This window comes from Nerophis ophidion, linkage group LG08 (genome assembly GCF_033978795.1).
Source record: "Nerophis ophidion isolate RoL-2023_Sa linkage group LG08, RoL_Noph_v1.0, whole genome shotgun sequence".
Classification (NCBI taxonomy): Eukaryota; Metazoa; Chordata; class Actinopteri; order Syngnathiformes; family Syngnathidae; genus Nerophis; species Nerophis ophidion.
In genome coordinates this window covers 70147370-70168124 of record NC_084618.1, presented here as the reverse complement: position 1 = coordinate 70168124, position 20755 = coordinate 70147370, and the positions used below count along the sequence as shown (strand labels likewise).

General features: G+C 41.4%; 1 protein-coding gene across 4 annotated transcripts in view; it reads right to left on the bottom strand.

Annotated features, from left to right (window-relative positions):
- The window catches only part of pcdh15b (protocadherin-related 15b), a 375223-nt gene that overhangs the window by 184236 nt on the left and 170232 nt on the right, over positions 1 to 20755 (bottom strand). For all 4 annotated transcript variants that reach the window (XR_009807925.1, XM_061909585.1, XM_061909586.1 and 1 more), the window contains 3 exons: positions 10621 to 10753; positions 7746 to 7825; positions 526 to 619 (listed from right to left, as the gene is read on the bottom strand). Coding sequence is in view for 3 of the 4 variants with exons in the window: in XM_061909585.1 (XP_061765569.1) it covers positions 526 to 619; positions 7746 to 7825; positions 10621 to 10753 (307 nt within the window). In the remaining variant the exon portion in view is untranslated. The remainder of the gene's footprint in view (positions 1 to 525; positions 620 to 7745; positions 7826 to 10620; positions 10754 to 20755) is intronic.

Sequence of the window (20755 nt, the reverse complement as noted above, 5' to 3'; positions counted from 1 at the left end):
GCCGACTCCGGCTAGACTTTAGCCCCTAGCTAGCTAGCCAAGTCGTAAAGCACCTCCTCTGGTGGGCGTTTCAGTGTTCTACCATCACCTTTATCTCTAGTTTTTAAGCCAAAATGCGTCCATTCTCCCTTTTCGGTCTAGACAAGTGTGTCTGCCTGTAAGTATTCCGTGATTGCGCGCTACCAAACATGCTCGTCTGCTCGTGAACCAGCAATGACACAACGTAACGATGACAGGAGAGCGGGGGTGTAGGGGACCGGTCTTTTTCAGAGGCGGTATAGTACCGAATATGATTCATTAGTGTCTTGGTACTACACTAATACCGGTATACTGTACAACCCTAGTGTGTAGTAAGATAACATTTCCAGTTGTCATGGCAAATAAACCCACTCTTTATAATTGGAGAATTTACAATTATCAAACCAAAATAACAGTGTTGTATGATTTTGATTATTGAAAGATATCTAAGCAAATGCATCCACTGTTATTCTACTCTCAGAAAGCCACAGCTGTTGTTGTTCTTACCCCATCTGGTCGCTCGTCTGAGGCTGTGACAACCAGAGTATAATAGTCCTGAGTCTCCCTGTCCAGAGGTTTATTCAGAACCAGATACCCAGAACTGAAAAAAAAAAAAAAAAAGAGAGAAAACAGACGGTGTTAATCCCAGGGCCAATAGTAAATATAGCACATAAGTGAGAAGTTGAAATAGACAACAGTATGGGAGAAATACTGTAGACTATGCAGTAGGAGTGTAGGAAAAAATTGATTCGAATACGTAGTGCGATTCAGAATTGATTGTCATTTTAAAAAAAATCTATTTTTTGGGGGGGATTTTATCCATCCATCCATTTCCTACCGCTTATTCCCTTTTGGGGTCGCGGGGGGCGCTGGCGCCTATCTCAGCTACAATCAGGCGGAAGGCGGGTTACACCCTGGACAAGTCGCCACCTCATCGCAGGGCCAACACAGATAGACAGACAACATTCACACGCACATTCAAACACTAGGGGCCAATCTTGTGTTGCCAATCAACCTATCCCCAGGTGCATGTCTTTGGAGGTGGGAGGAAGCCGGAGTACCCGGAGGGAACCCACGCATTCACGGGGAGAACATGCAAACTCCACACAGAAAGATCCCGAGCCTGGATTTGAACCCAGGACTGCAGGAACTTCGTATTGTGAGGCAGACGCACTAACCCCTCTGCCACCGTGAAGCCCGGGGGGGATTTTAATTTAAAGCTTTTTTTTAATCAATCCAACAAACCACTACACAGCAATACCATAACAATGCAATCCAATTCTAAAACCAAACCTGACCCAGCAACACTCAGAACTGCAATAAACAGAGCATTTGAGAAGAGACACAAACACGACACAAAACAAACCAAATGTAGTGAAACAAAAATAAATGTTATCAACAACAGTATCAATATTAGTTATAATTTCAGCATAGCAGTGATTAAAAATCCCTCATTTACATCATCATTAGACATTTATAAAAAATTTAAAAAAAGAACAATAGTGTCACAGTGGCTTACTCTTGCATCGCATCTCATAAGCTTGACAACACACTGTGTCCAATGTTTTCACAAAGATAAAATAAGTCATATTTTTGGTTCGTTTAATAGTTAAAGCAAATTTACATTATTGCAATCAGTTGATAAAACATTGTCCTTTATAATTATAAAATCTTTTTAAAAAAATCTACCACTCTGCTAGCATGTCAGCAGACTGGGGTAGATCCTGCTGAAATCCTGTGTACTGAATAAATATAGAATCGTTTTGAATCGGAAAAATACCGTTTTTGAATCGAGAATCACGTTGAATCGAAAAAAATTGATATATTATCAAATCGCGACCCCAAGAATCGATATTGAATCGAATCGTGGGACACCCAAAGATTCGCAGTCCTACTATGCAGTATTGTGTGATTCTAAGGTTATACTGCATAGTCTTAAACAAGTCAACCATAGAAGTTATTTGTCCGTTGACAGGCTTTGGAGAACATCTAAGAAGCATAAGTGAGATGTGTGACCAATCAAATCCTGCCAAAATATTTGACACTATACATGAAATCCTTGCAATAATAATCCAAGCAATAATGTTCCGCTATCAGTTTCTTTATTGGTCTTCTTCCATCCGACTTGATGCAACCGGCAACTTCCTTCTAGTTCAATCGTGTCGAAACATTTGAGTGTAGTTTCTTTGACAGTTTCTTCACAGTGTACACACTGACATATTACCTACTGATGCAACTTCCTCTTGAATATATTTTGGGTAGAACTCAAGAGTTGCAAAGTGGGCCGGCGCAAAAAGACTATTTTGCAAGTTTGCGTTAACGTGAGCTGCAGGGCGTAATGTCGTCGCATGAAAGCAAGAGTCAGCTCGCCTTTATAGTGGCTATAATAACGCTGCTCAAGATCGACAGGACTAGTTGTACAAAAAGCCTTCCAATATTCCTCCAACATGGAGATGAAAGCTCTTTAAAGTGCTTGTTTCAGGACTTTTTATTTTTATTTTACTGCTGAATGTATATTACAAACCCCGTTTCCATATGAGTTGGGAAATTGTGTTGGATGTAAATATAAATGGAATACAACGATTTGCAAATCCTTTTCAGCCCATATTCAATTGAATGCACTACAAAGACAAGATATTTGATGTTCAAACTCAAAAACTTTGATTTTTTTGGGCAAATAATAATTAATTTTAAATTTCATGGCTGCAACACGTGCCAAAGTAGTTGGGAAAGGGCATGTTCACCACTGTGTTACATCACCTTTTCTTTTAACAACACTCAATAAATGTTTGGGAACTGAGGAAACTAATTGTTGAAGATTTGAAAGTGGAATTCTTTCCCATTCTTGTTTTATGTAGAGCTTCAGTCGTTCAACAGTCCGGGGTCTCTGCTGTCGTGTTTTACGTTTCATAATGCGCCACACATTTTCGATGGGAAGCAGGTCTGGACTGCAGGCGGGCCAGGAAAGTACCCGCACTCTTTTTTTACGAAGCTACGCTGTTGTAACACGTGCTGAATGTGGTTTGGCATTGTCTTGCTGAAATAAGCAGGGGCGTCTATGAAAAAGACGGCGCTTAGATGGCAGCATATGTTGTTCCAAAACCTGTTTGTACCTTTCAGCATTAATGGTGCCCATGCCTTGGGCACTAATGCACCCCATACCATCACAGATGCTGGCTTTTGAACTTTGCGTTGATAACAGTCTGGATGGTTCACTTCCCTTTTGGTCCGGATGACACAATGTCAAATATTTCCAAAAACAATTTGAAACGGGGACTCGTCAGACCACAGAACACTTTTCAACTTTGCTTCAGTCCATCTTAGATGATCTCGGCGCCAGAGAAGCCGGCGGCGTTTCTGGATGTTGTTGATAAATGGCTTTCGCTTTGCATAGTAGAGATTTATCTTGCACTTACAGATGTAGCGACAGACTGTATTTAATTACAGTGGTTTTCTAAAGTGTTCCTGAGCCCATGTGGTGATATCCTTTAGGGATTGATGTTGGTTTTTGACACAGTGCCATCTGAGGGATTGAAGGTCAGTCATTCAATGTTTGTTTCCGGCCATGCCGCTTATGTGGAGTGATTTCTCCAGATTCTCTGAACCTTTTGATGATATTATGGACCGTAGATGTTGAAATCCTTAAATTTCTTGCAATTGCACTTTGAGAAACGTTGTTCTTAAACTGTTTGACTATTTGCTCACGCAGTTGTGGACAAAGGGGTGTACCTCGCCCCATCCTTTCTTGTGAAAGACTAAGCATTTTTTGGGAAGCTGTTTTTATACCCAATCATGGCACCCACCTGTTCCCAATTAGCCTGCACGCCTGTGGGATGTTCCAAATAAGTGTTTGATGAGCATTCAGTATTTACTGCCACCTTTCCCAACTTCTTTGTCACGTGTTGCTGGCATCAAATTCTGAAGTTAATGATTTGCAAAATAAAATGTTTATCAGTTTGAACATCAAATATGTTGTCTTTGTAGCATATTCAACTGAATATGGGTTGAAAATCAATCAATCAATCAATGTTTACTTATATAGCCCTAAATCACTAGTGTCTCAAAGGGCTGCACAGACCACTACGACATCCTCGGTAGGCCAACATAAGGGCAAGGAAAACTCACACCCAGTGGGACGTCGGTGACAATGATGACTATGAGAACCTTAGAGAGGACGAAAGAAATGGATGTCGAGCGGGTCTAACATGATACTGTGAAAGTTCAATCCATAATGGATCCAACACAGTCGCGAGAGTCCAGTCCAAAACGGATCCAACACAGCAGCGAGAGTCCCGTTCACAGCGGAGCCAGCAGGAAACTATCCCAAGCGGAGGCGGATCAGCAGCGCAGAGATGTCCCCAGCCGATACACAGGCGAGCAGTACATGGCCACCGGATCGGACCGAATGATTTGCAAATCATTGTATTCCGTTTATATTTACATCTAACACAATTTCCCAACTCATATGAAAACGGGGTTTGTATTTCATTTTGCTTTTACAACTTCAAATCCTGTCTGCGTGCTTCCTAGCTTTCTGACATGAGGGCCATGATTTTTTCTTTTTCACCCCTGGTGTCACTTCCTATTTGCATCTGCCTATTTCTTTCAGTCTCACTAGAATTCCCTGAGTTGCTACACACCCTGTAGAAATGTAAATAGACCATTTCCCGGTGGACGAGACACATTTTTGATGACACATTAATGAATAAATACAGTAAAGATCCTTAGATAATGCATGTGTGCTTGATCGACTCAAGCATCTTTTGACGCTATTATTTTCTCCAAACTGTTGTGGAGTATAATAATACATTGCAATATCACAGACTTGACTAATGTATATCTATAGCATGCACAAAAGTTGTATTCAGTTTAGGAAAAAAAAAAGCACCCTTACAGCAAGTAGCACTGCAGGAAAAGTAGGTCAACTCCTGTTGTCACAGGGATGTGTTTCTATTATTTTGCCCCTCTCACGTAGTTCAATCCCAAAATAGTAGAAGCGTGTCTCAGTATATATGATTTTACAGGCGTACCTAATGTTTTAGCCTGTAGGTGTAAAACGGTTTGTTGTAATAATTTTAGGCCTGTCAATTTCAATTCATTTTTTATTTTATTATTTGAAAACTTCACAAGCACACATTTTTGCTTGAGTGATCAACCGTCCAAAAGGATTGGGAAGAAACAGAGTTTTTTAACCATAGGGTTGGAGCCCATGAGGGCCGAGATAGCGAACAAAAAATATCTCTTGCTCAGTTGTGGTCCATTAGGGACCGCAGCGGTACTCACTTGTCATACACTTTTCCACCACTTGTGGCAGTATTACCAAACAGGAAAACTCTGAAGCTAAGATCATAGAGAAGTTTTGCAAGTGCAAAAATTATGACTAAAGTGGTGAAGCGGTATTTTCATTTAAGAAACATATACTATCGTTATTCAGTAATTATTTTAGCACTGTGTAATTGTATGTATAGTAAATGTAGTTTTCATCAGTTGTGCCTTCTTTTGCGGTATATTAGTATTTTTTTGTAAGCAGCCAGATATATGCTTTGATAATAATCTTAGTGACTAACACATGGATTCATATAATTTGACAGTGTTTATTTTGTTAAACTGTAAGTAGATGTATTTATTGAACACAATTAAAATCAAGAGTAAAATTACATTCTAAAAAGAATGGGAAAAAAGAAAGAAAGAATCAACTAAAGGCCTGTCAAAATATACTTGAAAATACCTTTGAATTTGGAATAATCATGATTAACAACAGGTTATTATTTTCTCGCATAATTTGAATGAACTAAAACGAGACCTCAATAGTTGGACATAAATGCAATTTTATGGGCAGAATGTCATTCAGGAACATGTTTTTAAATACTTTGATTTACAAACCCCGTTTCCATATGAGTTGGGAAATTGTGTTCGATGTAAATATAAACGGAATACAATGATTTGCAAATCCTTTTCAACCCATATTCAGTTGAATGCACTACAAATATTTGATGTTCAAACTCAAACTTTATCTTTTTTTGCAAATAATATTTAACTTAGAATTTCATGGATGTAACACATGCCAAAGTAGTTGGGAAAGGGCATGTTCACCACTGTGTCACATCACCTTTGCTTTTAACAACACTCAATAAACGTTTGGAAACTGAGGAAACTAATTGTTGAAGCTTTGAAAGTGGAATTCTTCCAGATTCTTGTTTTATGTAGAGCTTCAGTCGTTCAACAGTCCAGGGTCTCCGCTGTCGTATTTTACGCTTCATAATGCGCCACACATTTTCGACGGGAGACAGGTCTGGACTGCAGGCGGGCCAGGAAAGTACCCGCAGTCTTTAACTATGAAACCACCCTGTTGTAACACGTGGCTTGGCATTGTCTTGCTGAAATAAGCAGGGGCGCCCATGATAATATTGCTTGGATAACAACATATATTGCTCCAAAACCTGTAAGGACCATTCAGCATTAATGGTGCCTTCACAGATGTGTAAGTTACCCAAGCCTTGGGAACTAACGCACCCCCATACCATCACAGATGCTGGCTTTTGAACCTTGTGCCTATAACAATCCGGATGGTTATTTTCCTCTTTGTTCCAGGGGATACCACATACACAGTTTCGAAATATAATTTGAAATGTGGACTCGTCAGACCACAGAACACCTTTCCACTTTGCATCAGTCCATCTTGGATGATCTCAGGCCCAGCGAAGCCAGCGGCGTTCCTTGGTGTTGTTGATAAATGGGTTTGGCTTTGCATAGTAGTTCTAACTTGGACTGACAGATGTAGCGACCAACTGTAGTTACTGACAGTGGTTTTATGAAGTGTTCCTGAGCCCATTTGGTGATATCCTTTACACACTGATGTCTGTTTTTGATGCAGTACCGCCTGAGGGATCAACGGTCCGTAATATCATCACTTACGTGCAGTGATTTCTCCAGATTCTTTGAACCGTCTGATGATTTTACGGACCGTAGATGGTAGAAACCCTAAATTCCTTGCAATAGCTCGTTGAGAAATGTTGTTCTAAAACTGTTCGACAATTTGCTTAGAAATTGGTGACCCTCGCCCCATCCTTGTTTGTGAATTATTTAGCATTTCATGGAAGCTGCTTTTAGACCCAATCATAGCACCCACCTGTTCCCAATTAGCCTGCACACCAGTGGGATGTTCAATATAAGTGTTTGATGGGAATTACTCAACTTTATCAGTATTTATAACCACCTTTCCCAACTTCTTTGTCACGTGTTGCTGGCATCAAATTCTAAAGTAAAAGATTTGCACAAAAAAAAATGTTTATCAGTTTGAACATCTAACATGTCGTCTTTATAGCAAATGAAACTGAATTTGGCTTGAAAATGATTTGCAAATCATTGTATTCTGTTTATATTTACATCTTACACAATTTCCCAACTCATATGTAATAAATGTATAACAACCTGTGCCGCTCTCAGGTAACCATCCGCATTTAAGGCAAAGAAGCAAAAAAAAAACAAAAAAAAGAAGACAAAAAAAGGAAAGAAGCATGAACAGTTCAAATAAATTGTATAATTGATTTAACTAATGCGATACATTTTTTGTGATTAATCACACAAGTTAACTTGTTATTTTTGACTGCCCTTACTAATTTAAAAACCAAAAACATGCATAAATTCAGTTAATATCATTCAAATCATTCCAAAGTCTTATACCATTTAGGAGTTACAACAAAGTCACAGACGCGACTGAGACTTACTTGCGCTGCAGTAAAAACTGTTCATGGTGATCCCCGCGGTGGATTCTGTAGATAATGGGGTCCTTCTCCCGATCCACCGCCTTCAAGAAAACACATTCCAAGTCACAACAACCATCACGGTATTCAAATAATGTATCTTAAAGATTCCCTCTTATGCAAAATGGATGTTTTAGTGAACAGTATTAGGTGTCCTCAGACCCTGTTTATGAGCACCAATCGTGAGAAAAATCAATCATCTCTAGCACTTGTTTGCTACACTTTTCAAAGAAGAGGCAATCTATGCTTGCTGTTGAAGTATCGTGTTTTCATGACCTTATCAAAATAGAAAAACACTACTTTCAAATGGAAAAAAGGTCCAAGGTGAATGAGCTCACCCTGTTCATATACAGTGGGGCAAAAAAGTATTTAGTCAGCCACCGATTGTGCAAGTTCTCCCACTTAAAATGATGACAGAGGTCTGTAATTTTCATCATAGGTACACTTCAACTGTGAGAGACAGAATGTGAAAAAATATCCAGGAATTCACATTGTAGGAATTTTAAATAATTTATTGGTAAATTATGGTGGAAAAAAAGTATTTGGTCAACCATTCAAAGCTCTCACTGATGGAAGGAGGTTTTGGCTCAAAATCTCACGATACATGGCCCCATTCATTCTTTCTTTAACACGGATCAATAGTCCTGTCCCCTTAGCAGAAAAACAGCCCCAAAGCATGATGTTTCTACCCCCATGCTTCACAGTAGGTGTGGTGTTCATGGGATGCAAGTCAGTATTCTTCTTCCTCCAAACATGACGAGTTGAGTTTATACCAAAAAGTTCTATTTTGGTTTCATCTGACCACATGACATTCTCCCAATCCTTTGCTGTATCATCCATGTATCCATTTTGGTACAAACTCAACTCGTCGTGTTTGGAGGAAGAAGAATACTGAGTTGCATCCCAAGAACACCACACCTACTGTGAAGCATGGGGGTGGAACCATCATGCTTTGGGGCTGTTTTTCTGCTAAGGGGGACAGGATGATTGATCCGTGTTAAGGAAAGAATGAATGGGGCAAGTATCATGAGATTTTGAGCCAAAACCTCCTTCCATCAGTGAGAGCTTTGAAAGATTTACCAAATACTTTTTCCCACCATAATTTACAAATAAATTCTTTAAAATTCCTACAATGTGAATTCCTGGATTTTTTTTTCACATTCTGTCTCTCACAGTTGAAGTGTACCTATGATGAAAATTACAGACCTCTGTCATCATTTTAAGTGGGAGAACTTGCACAATCGGTGGCTGACTAAATACTTTTTGCCCCACTGTACCTACAACTTTGATAAAAATACAAAAAAGAGGCTTCACTACAAATCTTGAAATAAATCCGTGCCAACTATCAGAACCTCAACTACAGAAGTGTGAGCTGTATGTTTGACCATTTTGGGCTTTTATCCCCCATCCAAAATGGCTACCTAGCATGATGTTATGCTATGTGCAACTAGTTTGCCTTTCATATCAATGACTGTGAGCTCTCAATGTGAAGTACTTTGAGTGTCTTTAAATGTGCTGTAAAAATCCAATTAGAAATCATGGGGTTAGATTGGGTGCCGATATTGCGTTGGGATATTGGGTAATTTGCTGCAGGGCCAAGCCCATCTTTACCGCAGCTGTGGTCCATTGTTTACATGGGTAAATATTCCCTCAAAAGGGATGCACACTCAGGGAGACGCATTTTCATTCCCCAATTCCCTGTTACACACATGCAGCAGTTGCATAAATTCTAGGAAGCCGCCTCTATCGCCAGACACCGCCTCGAATTTGAGAGCAATCTGCGACGAACGTGTCATCTACCCACAGTGCGAAGATGCTTCTGAGATACTAATCCTGACCAACATGACCAAATATAAACTCTGTTTCATCCAAATGACATTATCACTGGAGGACTAAAGAACAATTAATGGTTAAGCCATTATGATTTACAAAGTAAATAAGTCTCTGGATACAGAAAGGCTTTGAGAGCAAAACCCAAATTATTTAAAAGGGAGCCAATATTAGTTTATTTTTTACTTATACTGCACAAGCCACTTTATTTTGTTAGAAAAAAATTGTAGCATTTAAACCACAAATCTAATACCTCACTGCATTTACTGCAATACTAGCAAATTCAAAATTATATAAGATAAGCTTTATAAAAATGTGTCAAGTGTCTTTTATTTACTTTCTATAAAACATTTTCAGGACTATAATCTGTTGTTTAAGTACCAGATCGGGACTCGAAATCGGTTCTGAGGCCAAAAATGTTGACTAGGACATCTTTAAGTCCAATCATTTTGTTTTTTTAAGCTTAAAAGAGGTCAGTCAGCCTGATTGTACTGTATGTATTACATTTGGTAAGCCACACTTTGGCTGGCCAAAAGAAACGACAAGACGGTGAAATAAAGTCCACTTTGGGCACCCCAAAAACACAACCGGGGGTTCTTAGGACGGCGTGGCGCAGCGGGTGAGTGGCCGTGCGCAACCCGAGGGTCAATGGTTCAATCCCCACCTAGTACCAACCTCGTCACGTCCGTTGTGTCCTGAGCAAGACACTTCACCCTTGCTCCTGATGGATGCTGGTTAGCGGCTTGCATGGCAGCTCCCTCCATCAGTGTGTGAATGTGTGTGTGAATGGGTGAATGTGGAAGTAGTGTCAAAGCCTTTTGAGTACCTTGAAGGTAGAAAAGCGCTATACAAGTACAACCCCTTTATCATGTATGTAAATAATTTATAATTACTCGAAATGTAGGACCTTTGAGACAATATTTTTCTTTAAACGGCTTATGAAAAAGAGGACTTACATTGTGTGTGTGTGTGTGTGTGTATGTGAATGTGTGTAGTTTTGTGTACACACCTGAAGGTTGAGCACCGTGGCTCCCGTCCTCATAGCTTCGCTGATCTCCAGGCTGTACTGTTGCCGGGGAAAACGCGGAGGGCTCTGGTTGTTGGGTGGCAAAACTTCGATGTAGACTGTCGTAATCGATGACCTTGAGAAAGCAAAAGACAGCAAAAGAGCAGAGTCAGCATGGTATTTAAGCTTTGGTTTCCTTTGCACTTACTCTCTGTGTTTAACCAATCGATTCAAGTCAACAACAGAAATGTCTACTATAGGTATTGCAAAGGTGCCTTCACTGAGCTCCTGCTTCTCATGCTAATCCTGGTTTGACTGGAAGCAAGCTTTTGTTTATGTCCCCCTTCATTTTAATAAAAGCCCTTTAAGAAATGAGCTCTTGCAAGGAAACAGTCCCATTCTCTGCTTTCTTCATTATGAAGCTTATTATGCAGCTATGGACCATTGGAAGAATGCTGCATAGGAATACATTGAAGGCATTGTTGTAAAAGGACGCAGCTAATCAGGGGATCATTGACAGCAAAGTAGCTTGAATTCACTCAGGGGCAATTAAGGAGTTTTTCAATACATACAGTCTGTTTATACAAATTATAGTGGTGGCCGGCATGTATTACTCAAAGACCTTTCATTGAGGTGCCCCTCTTCACCTTTAGACACCTTAAAATGCTTCAAATGTCACATCCATTTACCCGGGCGGTTTTCTTTCAAAGAGGCAATGAGCTAATTTGAGGAAATGGCAGCAACACAAGGTCATTAAGTGAGGTCTTAATTACTCAACGCTCACTTAGCCTTTCTCGAGACTCATTTGATGAGTCGCAGATGTTTTCATTCTAACTGCCGGATGATGTGGACCATTCTTTACTTATAAATTATGTCTTTAAAGAACAAACAACCAATGACTGTCTTCCGCGTCCAAAGAATCAAATCATCCATCCATTTTCTACCGCTTATTCCCTTTCGGGGTCGCGGGGGGCGCTGGCGCCTATCTCAGCTACAATCGGGCGGAAGGCAGGGTACACCCTGGACAAGTCGCCACCTCATCGCAGGGCCAACACAGATAGACAGACAACATTCACACTCACATTCACACACTAGGGCCAATTTAGTGTTGCCAATCAACCTATCCCCAGGTGCATGTCTTTGGAGGTGGGAGGAAGCCGGAGTACCCGGAGGGAACCCACGCATTCACGGGGAGAACATGCAAACTCCACACAGAAAGATCCCCGAGCCTGGATTTGAACCCAGGACTGCAGGACCTTCGTAATGTGAGGCAGACGCACTAACCCCTCTGCCACCGTGAAGCCCTATTCAAAACATGTTTCTTTTATTTTTTCATCAATATTACTTACATTTATTACGGTTTTGGATATTAAATTTTTTCAAATCAAATCAACTTTATTTATAAAGCAGATTTCAAATTTACCACAGGGGTAGCCAAAGTGCTGTACAATGGGCAGGTTAAAAGATAATACGAGGACCGAGCAAACAACACAACACAAACAGAACATGATAAAAAATAAATAAATAAAACCTAAAAACATAAAAACAGGTTCACAGCAGGTGTATACTGGCGCGCCATTACGGGATGGATATCACTTAGTGTTAAAAGCCAAGGAATAAAAGTATGTTTTTAAGAGATTTAAAAACAGGAAGAGAGGAGGCTTGTCTAACACTCAGAGGTAGGTCGTTCCAGAGCTTGGGAGGAGCAGCAGCGAAAGCTCTGTCACCTCTAAGCTTCAGCCTTGTGTCATAGAACGTCAGTAGCAGCTGATCGGCTGATCTTAGGGATCGAGTGGGGCAGTAAGGCGGAAGGAGGTCGGAGAGATATGGTGGCGCCAGGTTGTTTAGACATTTAAAAGCAAATAGAATGAGTTTAAAATTGATTCGATAACGCACAGGGGCCAGTGAAGGGACGCTAATATAGGGGTGATGTGCTCACGTCTGCGGGTCTGTGTTAGCAGACCAGCTGAGTTTCGAACACAAAGATAAGCTATTAAGATTCTCATGTAACAAACTTGTTTAAGCAAGCTTACGTGGAATGGAATGTGCACTGCCTCAGACTCGCTTCATGGCTGACGTACAGTACATACGTTTCTACAGGCTGTGGATACTCTGGTAACACAGATGGTTGTCCGGATTTTTTTATTTCATCCATCCATCCATTTTCCTCCACTTATCCGAGGTCTGGGCAGAGAAGCCCAGACTTCCCTCTCCCCAGCCATTTCGTCCGGCTCCTCTCGGGGGATCCCGAGGCGGTCCCAGGCCATTTGGTAGACATAGTCTTCCCAACGTGTCTTGGGTCTTCCCCGTGGCCTCCTACCGGTCGGACGGGCCCTAAACACCTCCCTAGGGAGGCGTTCGCGTGGCATCCTGAACAAATGCCCGGTCCACCTCATCTGGCTCCTCTCGATGTGGAGGAGCAGCGGCTTTACTTTGAGCTCCTCCCGAATGACAGAGCTTCTCACCCTATCTCTAAGGGAGAGCCCCGCCACCCGGCGGAGGAAACTTATTTCGGCCGCTTATACCCGTGATCTTGTCCTTTTGGTCATAACCCAAGGCTCATGACCATAGGTGAGGATGGGAACGTTGATCGACCGGTAAATTGAGAGCTTTGCCTTCCGGCTCAGCTCCTTCTTCACCACAACGGATCGATACAGCTTCCGCATTACTGAAGACGCCGCCCCGGTCAGCCTGTCGATCTCACGATCCACTCTTCCCCCACTCGTGAACAAGACTACGAGGTACTTGAACACATCCACATGGGGGAATACTTTTAAATTTCAACAATGTAAAAAACATTGAGGCAAGGACAGCAAATTCACCTTTTCTTCAATCTATTTAATTATTCGTATCACATTATGATTTGTGAGGACATACAGTGGGACAAAAAAGTATTTAGTCAGCCATCGATTGTGCAAGTTCTCCCACTTAAAATGATGACAGAGGTCTGTAATTTTCATCATAGGTACACTTCAACTGTGAGAGACAGAATGTGAAAAAAAAATCCAGGAATTCACACTGTAGGAATTTTAAAGAATTTATTTGTAAATTATGGTGGAAAATAAGTATTTGGTCAACCATTCAAAGCTCTCACTGATGGAAAAGAGGTTTTGGCTCAAAATCTCACGATACATGGCCCCATTCATTCTTTCCTTAACACGGATCAATTGTCCTGTCCCCTTAGCAGAAAAACAGCCCAAAAGCATGATGTTTCCACCCCCATGCTCCAGAGTAGTTATGGTGTTCTTGGGATGCAACTCAGTATTCTTCTTCCTCCAAACACGACTAGTTGAGTTTATACCAAAAAGTTCTATTTTGGTTTCATCTGACCACATGACATTTTCCCATGTGCTATCTGGCAAACTTCAGACGGGCCTGGACATGCACTGGCTTAAGCAGGGGGACACATCTGGCACTGCATGATTTGATTCCCTGTCGGCGTAGTGTGTTACTGAAGGTAACCTTTGTTGTTGGGGCGGTATAGCTCGGTTGGTAGAGCGGCCGTGCCAGCAACTTGAGGGTTGCAGGTTCGATCCCCGCTTCCGCCTTCCTAGTCAATGCCGTTGTGTCCTTGGGCAAGACACTTTACCCACCTGCTCCCAGTGCCACCCACACTGGTTTATATGTAAAAATTAGATATTGGGTTTCACTATGTAAAGCGCTTTGAGTCACTAGAGAAAAAGCGCTATATGAAATATAATTCACTTCACTTCACTTCACTTTGGTCCCAGCTTTCTGCAGGTCATTCACCAGGTCCCCCCGTGTGGTTCTGGGATTTTTGCTCACCCCACTCATGATCATTTTGACCCCACGGGATGAGATCTTGCGTGGAGCCCCAGATCGAGGGAGATTATCAGTGGTCTTGTATGTCTTCCATTTTCTGATAATTGCTCCCACAGTTGATTTTTTCACACCAAACCGCTTGCCTATTGTAAATTCACTCTTCCCAGTCTGGTGCAGGTCTACAATTCTTTTCCTGGTGTCCTTCGACAGCTCTTTGGTCTCGGCCATAGTGGAGTTTGGAGTCTGACTGTTTGAGGCTGTGGACAGGTGTCTTTTATACATAGTTCAAACAAGTGCCATTAATACAGGTAACAAGTGGAGGACAGAAGAGCTTCTTAAATAAGAAGTTACAGGTCTGTGAGAGCCAGAGATATTCCTTGTTTGAAGTGACCAAATACTTATTTTCCACCATAATTTACAAATCAATTCTTTAAAATTCCTACAATGTGAATTCCTGGATTTTTTTTCACATTCTGTCTCTCACAGTTGAAGTGTACCTATGATGAAAATTACAGACCTCTGTCATTTTAAGTGGGAGAACTTGCACAATCGGTGGCTGACTAAATACTTTTTTTACCCCACTGTATAATAATTTACCTAGGCAATCATTTTGACACATATTGTTGTCACAACGGTTTTCTGTGACTCCTTGGCCATGTCAGGTGGACAGCAGCAACGGGTAGTCGCGCCACACCGGATCCGGAAACCGAGAAGGATGTCACGTATACGGCTGCTACCACAAAAAGCTCTTATTGAGTAATCAAACAAGAGTCGTATATGCGGCCATGTTTACATTTAAAAGATTTCAACATTCCATTATTTTGTCCGCAGGAATCAAGCACTGTGCTTCGGGGAACTATATGATTTTAAACACTTGTCTGTTTTGGTGATGTGTAGTGAAGTGAAGTGAATTATATTTATATAGCGCTTTTCTCCAGTGACTCAAAGCGCTTTACATAGTGAAACCCAATATCTAAGTTACATTTAAACCAGTATGGGTGGCACTGGGAGCAGGTGGGTAAAGTGTCTTGCCCAAGGGCACAACGGCAGTAACTAGGATGGCACAAGCGGGAATCGAACCTGCAACCCTCAAGTTGCTGGCACGGCCACTCTACCAACCGAGCTATACCGCCCCAATGCAACTTTTTATTCTTATAGACAGACCTGTGTGTTCACTTTCGTACCTGACGGTGTTGGCTACAAGCCTCCTTAACCACAACCTCTGATCGTTTTTGAATGCCTTTGGATAACTGAAGATATGCACCCATCTTATTGCACACCTTCACGATGACCGACCATTGTTTTTTTATTTCAGCTTGCGGTTCCCAGAGCACACAGCAATCTTAAAACACTGTCGTTGGCTCCAAGCACCTCCTACCGACTTGTGATTGGCCCCAACGTTACAGCACATGAGCACATGGCTACGTTCAATGTGACTCGTAAATTTAAAACGGGGAGTAACGTAGGCGTGGTCTGGGCGTGCCATGTCTCCTCAGATCGATTCCACGTAACAAAGAAATGTGCTTGGAAATACATCACATGTTTATTTATATAGCCCTAAAACACAACTGTCTCAAAGGGCTGCACAAACCACAACGACATCCTCGGTAGAATACAAATACATCCATCCATCCATCCATCCATTTTCTACCGCTTATTCCCTTTTAGGGTCGCGGGGGGCGCTGGCGCCTATCTCAGCTACAATCGGGCGGAAGGCGGGGTACACCCTGGACAAGTCGCCACCTCATTGCAGGGCCAACACAGATAGACAGACAACATTCACACTCACATTCACACACTAGGGCCAATTTAGTGTTGCCAATCAACCTATCCCCAGGTGCATGTCTTTGGAAGTGGGAGGAAGCCGGAGTACCCGGAGGGAACCCACGCAGTCACGAGGAGAACATGCAAACTCCACACAGAAAGATCTCGAGCCTGGATTTGAACCCAGGACTGCAGGACCTTCGTATTGTGAGGCAGACGCACTAACCCCTCTGCCACCGTGAAGCCCATACAAATACATCTAAATTTCTACTTGCATACGTAGTTTTCAAGATTCAAACGTACATCTATTTTTAGTAGGAAATCCACGCAACTCTTGTAATATGAAGCCCCTGGTCAGTTAGGAATATTGGGAAATGTTCTCATTACGACCGCTATAGTCATTCAAAAAAGGGCCTTTACCAAATCTTTGCAGTGACATATTTGAGGGTTTTTTAAAGTTTTACAAGGTTCAAGTGTGGGTTCACATGCAGCTTGCAGGCAGCCATTAGCAGCTCCAAACGCCCACTACACAACACCTGCCAAGACAAGCTAAGCAGTGGGCGAGGGCCAATCCAAAAGCCGAAAGGGGAGTACAGAGAACTTTGAGATATTAATGCAGAAGATTAAGTTTAACATGTAGCATAAAAATGCAGGGGAATATGCTGGTCTCTTGCACTTTGGCTCGTGTGCCTGTTGTGATGTAACAGCAATGAACTTAAAGGCCTACTGAAATGAGATGTTCTTATTTAAACGGGGATAGCAGGTCCATTCTATGTGTCATACTTGGTCATTTCCCGATATTGCCGTATTTTTGCTGAAAGGATTTAGTAAAGAAGATCGACGATAAAGTTCGCAACTTTTGGTCGCTAACAGAAAAGCCCTGCCTTTACCAGAAGTCGCAGATGATGACGTCACCCGTTGAGGGCTCCTCACATCCTCACATTGTTTTTAATGGGAGCCTCCAACAAAAAGAGCTATTCGGACCGAAAAAACGACAATTTCCCCATTAATTTGAGCGAGGATGAAAGATTCGTGTTTGAGGTTATTGATAGCGATGGACTAGAAAAAAAAAATAAAAAATCAGGTTAAAAAAAAAACACGCGATTGCATTGGGACGGATTCAGATGTTTTTAGACACATTTACTAGGATAATTCTGGGAAATCCCTTCTCTATCCATTGTGTTGCTAGTGTTTTAGTGAGTTTAATAGTACCTGATAGTCGGAAGGGTGTGTCCACGGGTGTCTTGACGCCAGTGTCTGATGGAAGTCGACGGCAGCTGTACGGACGGCACAAGCTCAGCTGATCTCCGGTAAGTGGCGACTTTTTACCACAATTTTCTCACCAAAAACTGCTGGTTGACGAGTGGTCGGGATCCAATTTCGCTTGACCGCTCTGATCAAAGGTAAAGTTTCACCTCCGGGAATTTTAAACAAAGAATGTGTTTGTGTGGCTAAAGGCTAAAGCTTCCCTACTCCACCTTTCTACTTTGACTTCTCCATTATTAATTGAACAAATTGCAAAAGATTCAGCAACACAGATGTCCAAAATACTGTGCAATTATGCGGTTAAAGCAGACGACTTTTACCTGTATGTGTGCGCAGCGCTAATATTTTCTAACAGTCCGTGACGTCACGCATACACGTCAGCATTCTGCGATGTTTTCAACACGACACTTCGCGGGAAATTTAAAATTGCAATTTAGTAAACTAAAAAGGCCGTATTGGCATGTGTTGCAATGTTAATATTTCATCATTGATATATAAACTATCAGACTGCGTGGTCGGTAGTAGTGGGTTTCAGTAGGCCTTTAAGTGGAAGAGTCCAAAGCTAAAATGTTCTCTCCAATGGAAGAAAAAGTCACTAGAAAATGTAAGAAGATCCTATATAAAACCCGATTAAAAGTATCTCAATACGTAAACATTATAAATAATTTATTGTTACTATAAAAATTAATACCAACTTTTTTTTTAAAATAAAATCTTGTGATTGTGATTTTTCAAAACCACAAACTTGCAAATGATAATGCAAAAAAACGTAATAAAATTAGAATATCTAACGAAGTAGATTTTTGTTTTTATATATTTATTTCTTCACGGTGGAAGAGGGGTTAGTGCGTCTGCCTCACAATACGAAAGTCCTACAGTCCTCGGTTCAAATCCAGGCTCGGGATCTTTCTGTGTGGAGTTTGCATGTTCTCCCCGTGAATGCGTGGGTTCCCTCCGGGTACTCCGGCTTCCTCCCACTTCCAAAGACATGCACCTGGGGATAGGTTGATTGGCAACACTAAATGGGCCCTAGTGTGTGAATGTGAGTGTGAATGTTGTCTGTCTATCTGTGTTGGCCCTGCGATGAGGTGGCGACTTGTCCAGGGTGTACCCTGCCTTCCGCCCGATTGTAGCTGAGATAGGCGCCAGCGCCCCCCGCGACCCCGAAAGGGAATAAAATGGATGGATGGATGGATGGACAATTTGTTAAAAGGAAAATTGACCCTTACTTTATTTGTCGCTAGGGAGACCAGGATTAGTGATTTAGAAGTAGCTAAAACACTGCAGACTGCGGCTGGACTTTAGCCGCTAGCTAGCTAGCCATGTCTTAAAGCACCTCACCCTGAGGGCGTTTCAGTGTTATAGCTTCACCTTTATTGTTAGTTTTTAAGCCAAAATGTATCCGTTCTCCCTTTTCTGTCTACATACTGTGTCTGCTTGTGAGTACTCTGTGATTGTGCACTACCGAACATGCTCGTCTGCTCGTAAACCAGCAATGTCATGACGTGACGACGACCGTGGCGTGGAGGGTGGGGTAGGGCACCGGTACTTTTCAGAGGCGGTATAGTACCGAAAATGATTCATTAGTATCGCGGTACTATACTAATACCGGTATACCGTACAACCCTAGTCTCTACCTTTTTAAATACATGATTTTGAATGCATAACACATTTAGAAGCAACTAAAACAAGACTCTCTTAATGTAAAAAAAAAAAAACTAACACTTCTGCAATCTATATCCATCAAAAGTGGTGTGTGTTATTAAGGCCCCCACCAGGACCAGAAACCGTAATTCATTTTGGGTCTTGACCCATAACAAATCAGCAAGCTGGGATGGATATTGATTAACAGCGTGGGTTATGTTTTCAGAGATAAACAGGGGGTCTGGGGAAATGTGGAGACAATCTTTCGAGGAGACCAACCTCAATCTCCACTCTTCTATTGATCGGGGAGCCACACAGCTGATAAGTGACAAATATCATTGGAGATAGCAATCGCCAGCCATCTGGCTCTAATAAAAAAAATGCATTCTGTGGTTTCATCTCAGCAAAAATTGTTCTTGTGGATTAAAGTCAACACCGTCATCCACTGTCGGCTTTAATTAGATCAAAGACTCACTCATGGCGATATTTGTAACAGTGCAAGAGCCCTTCCTTATAGTGTCTTGCACCTGTTGTAGTAATGCTTACTCAGCACTTTCAAGAATCGGGATGATAGCGGCATTAAACATTCTGGATCAGGCTGAGAGCGTTTGGTACTACTGTTGAGGTTTTTTTTTTTTGAAGGTTTTTAAAGGCTTTCAAAAACTCACTTTAATCTCACGTTTACATTCCAATGTACCGTAAAAGGTATTTAAAAAATTAGTTTTTATACCTGTACACCACCACCCACCTCAAATATGTTACAGTTTTTTTTTCAGTCACTCTCACAAACATACGAAAAATGTCTTAAAGGTCCCCCTATTATGCAAAAATGACTTTGGAATGACATTTTGACGGCAATATCTTTACGAGCGCCAAACATATAAAAGTATTTAGGCTCTTAAAATTTACATTGTTAATAGTACAACAACAATGCATTACTCTCAAAATGAAGTCTGAAAAAAATGTGTGTTGTATTTGAGGTCTACACATCCCAGGGTTTCCCACACATTCATTTATTTGTGACGGCCGCCACAAATAAAAAATAAATAAATAAATAAACAAATGAAAATAAAAAATATTTTTTTTTTTCGCGTTTTGACTCCCTCGACCGCTCATAAAAGCAATGGGACTCTGTCTGTGAATGGAGCTTGTAGTTACATATTATATAAATATGTAAATATTATATAAATATGTACATAAAGTGTTGTAATTATATTCCAACTCCCCGTTCTTCTTGTTCATCGCCTCCGCCGTTGCCTCTCCCCCACCCACGCCCCCGCCGCTCGCGACCACACCACCACAAATAGATGCCTGGCCTGTGGGAAACACTGCATCATTATATGTGAAGACCACCATATGGCAAGTCAACATTTTCTTTCCGTCACTCTCGCACACATATACACGTACACACATACATACCTACATAAATAAATACGTACCAGTGGCTCAAAGGTTAAAGTTAAACAGCTACGTTCTTGATCATGTCATATACCAATTAGCACCAAATGTTCAACGTTCACATTCAAATATACACTTCAAACCAAAATATAAGACCGTATTTATTACCCTAAAAATATATATATTTAATGTTATGTCTTATATTTGGGGACAGATTTTTTAACGTTAACCAACAGGTGCCCCTAAAGCTGACCAACACGCCGGATTGTAGTCAGCTGGAGGC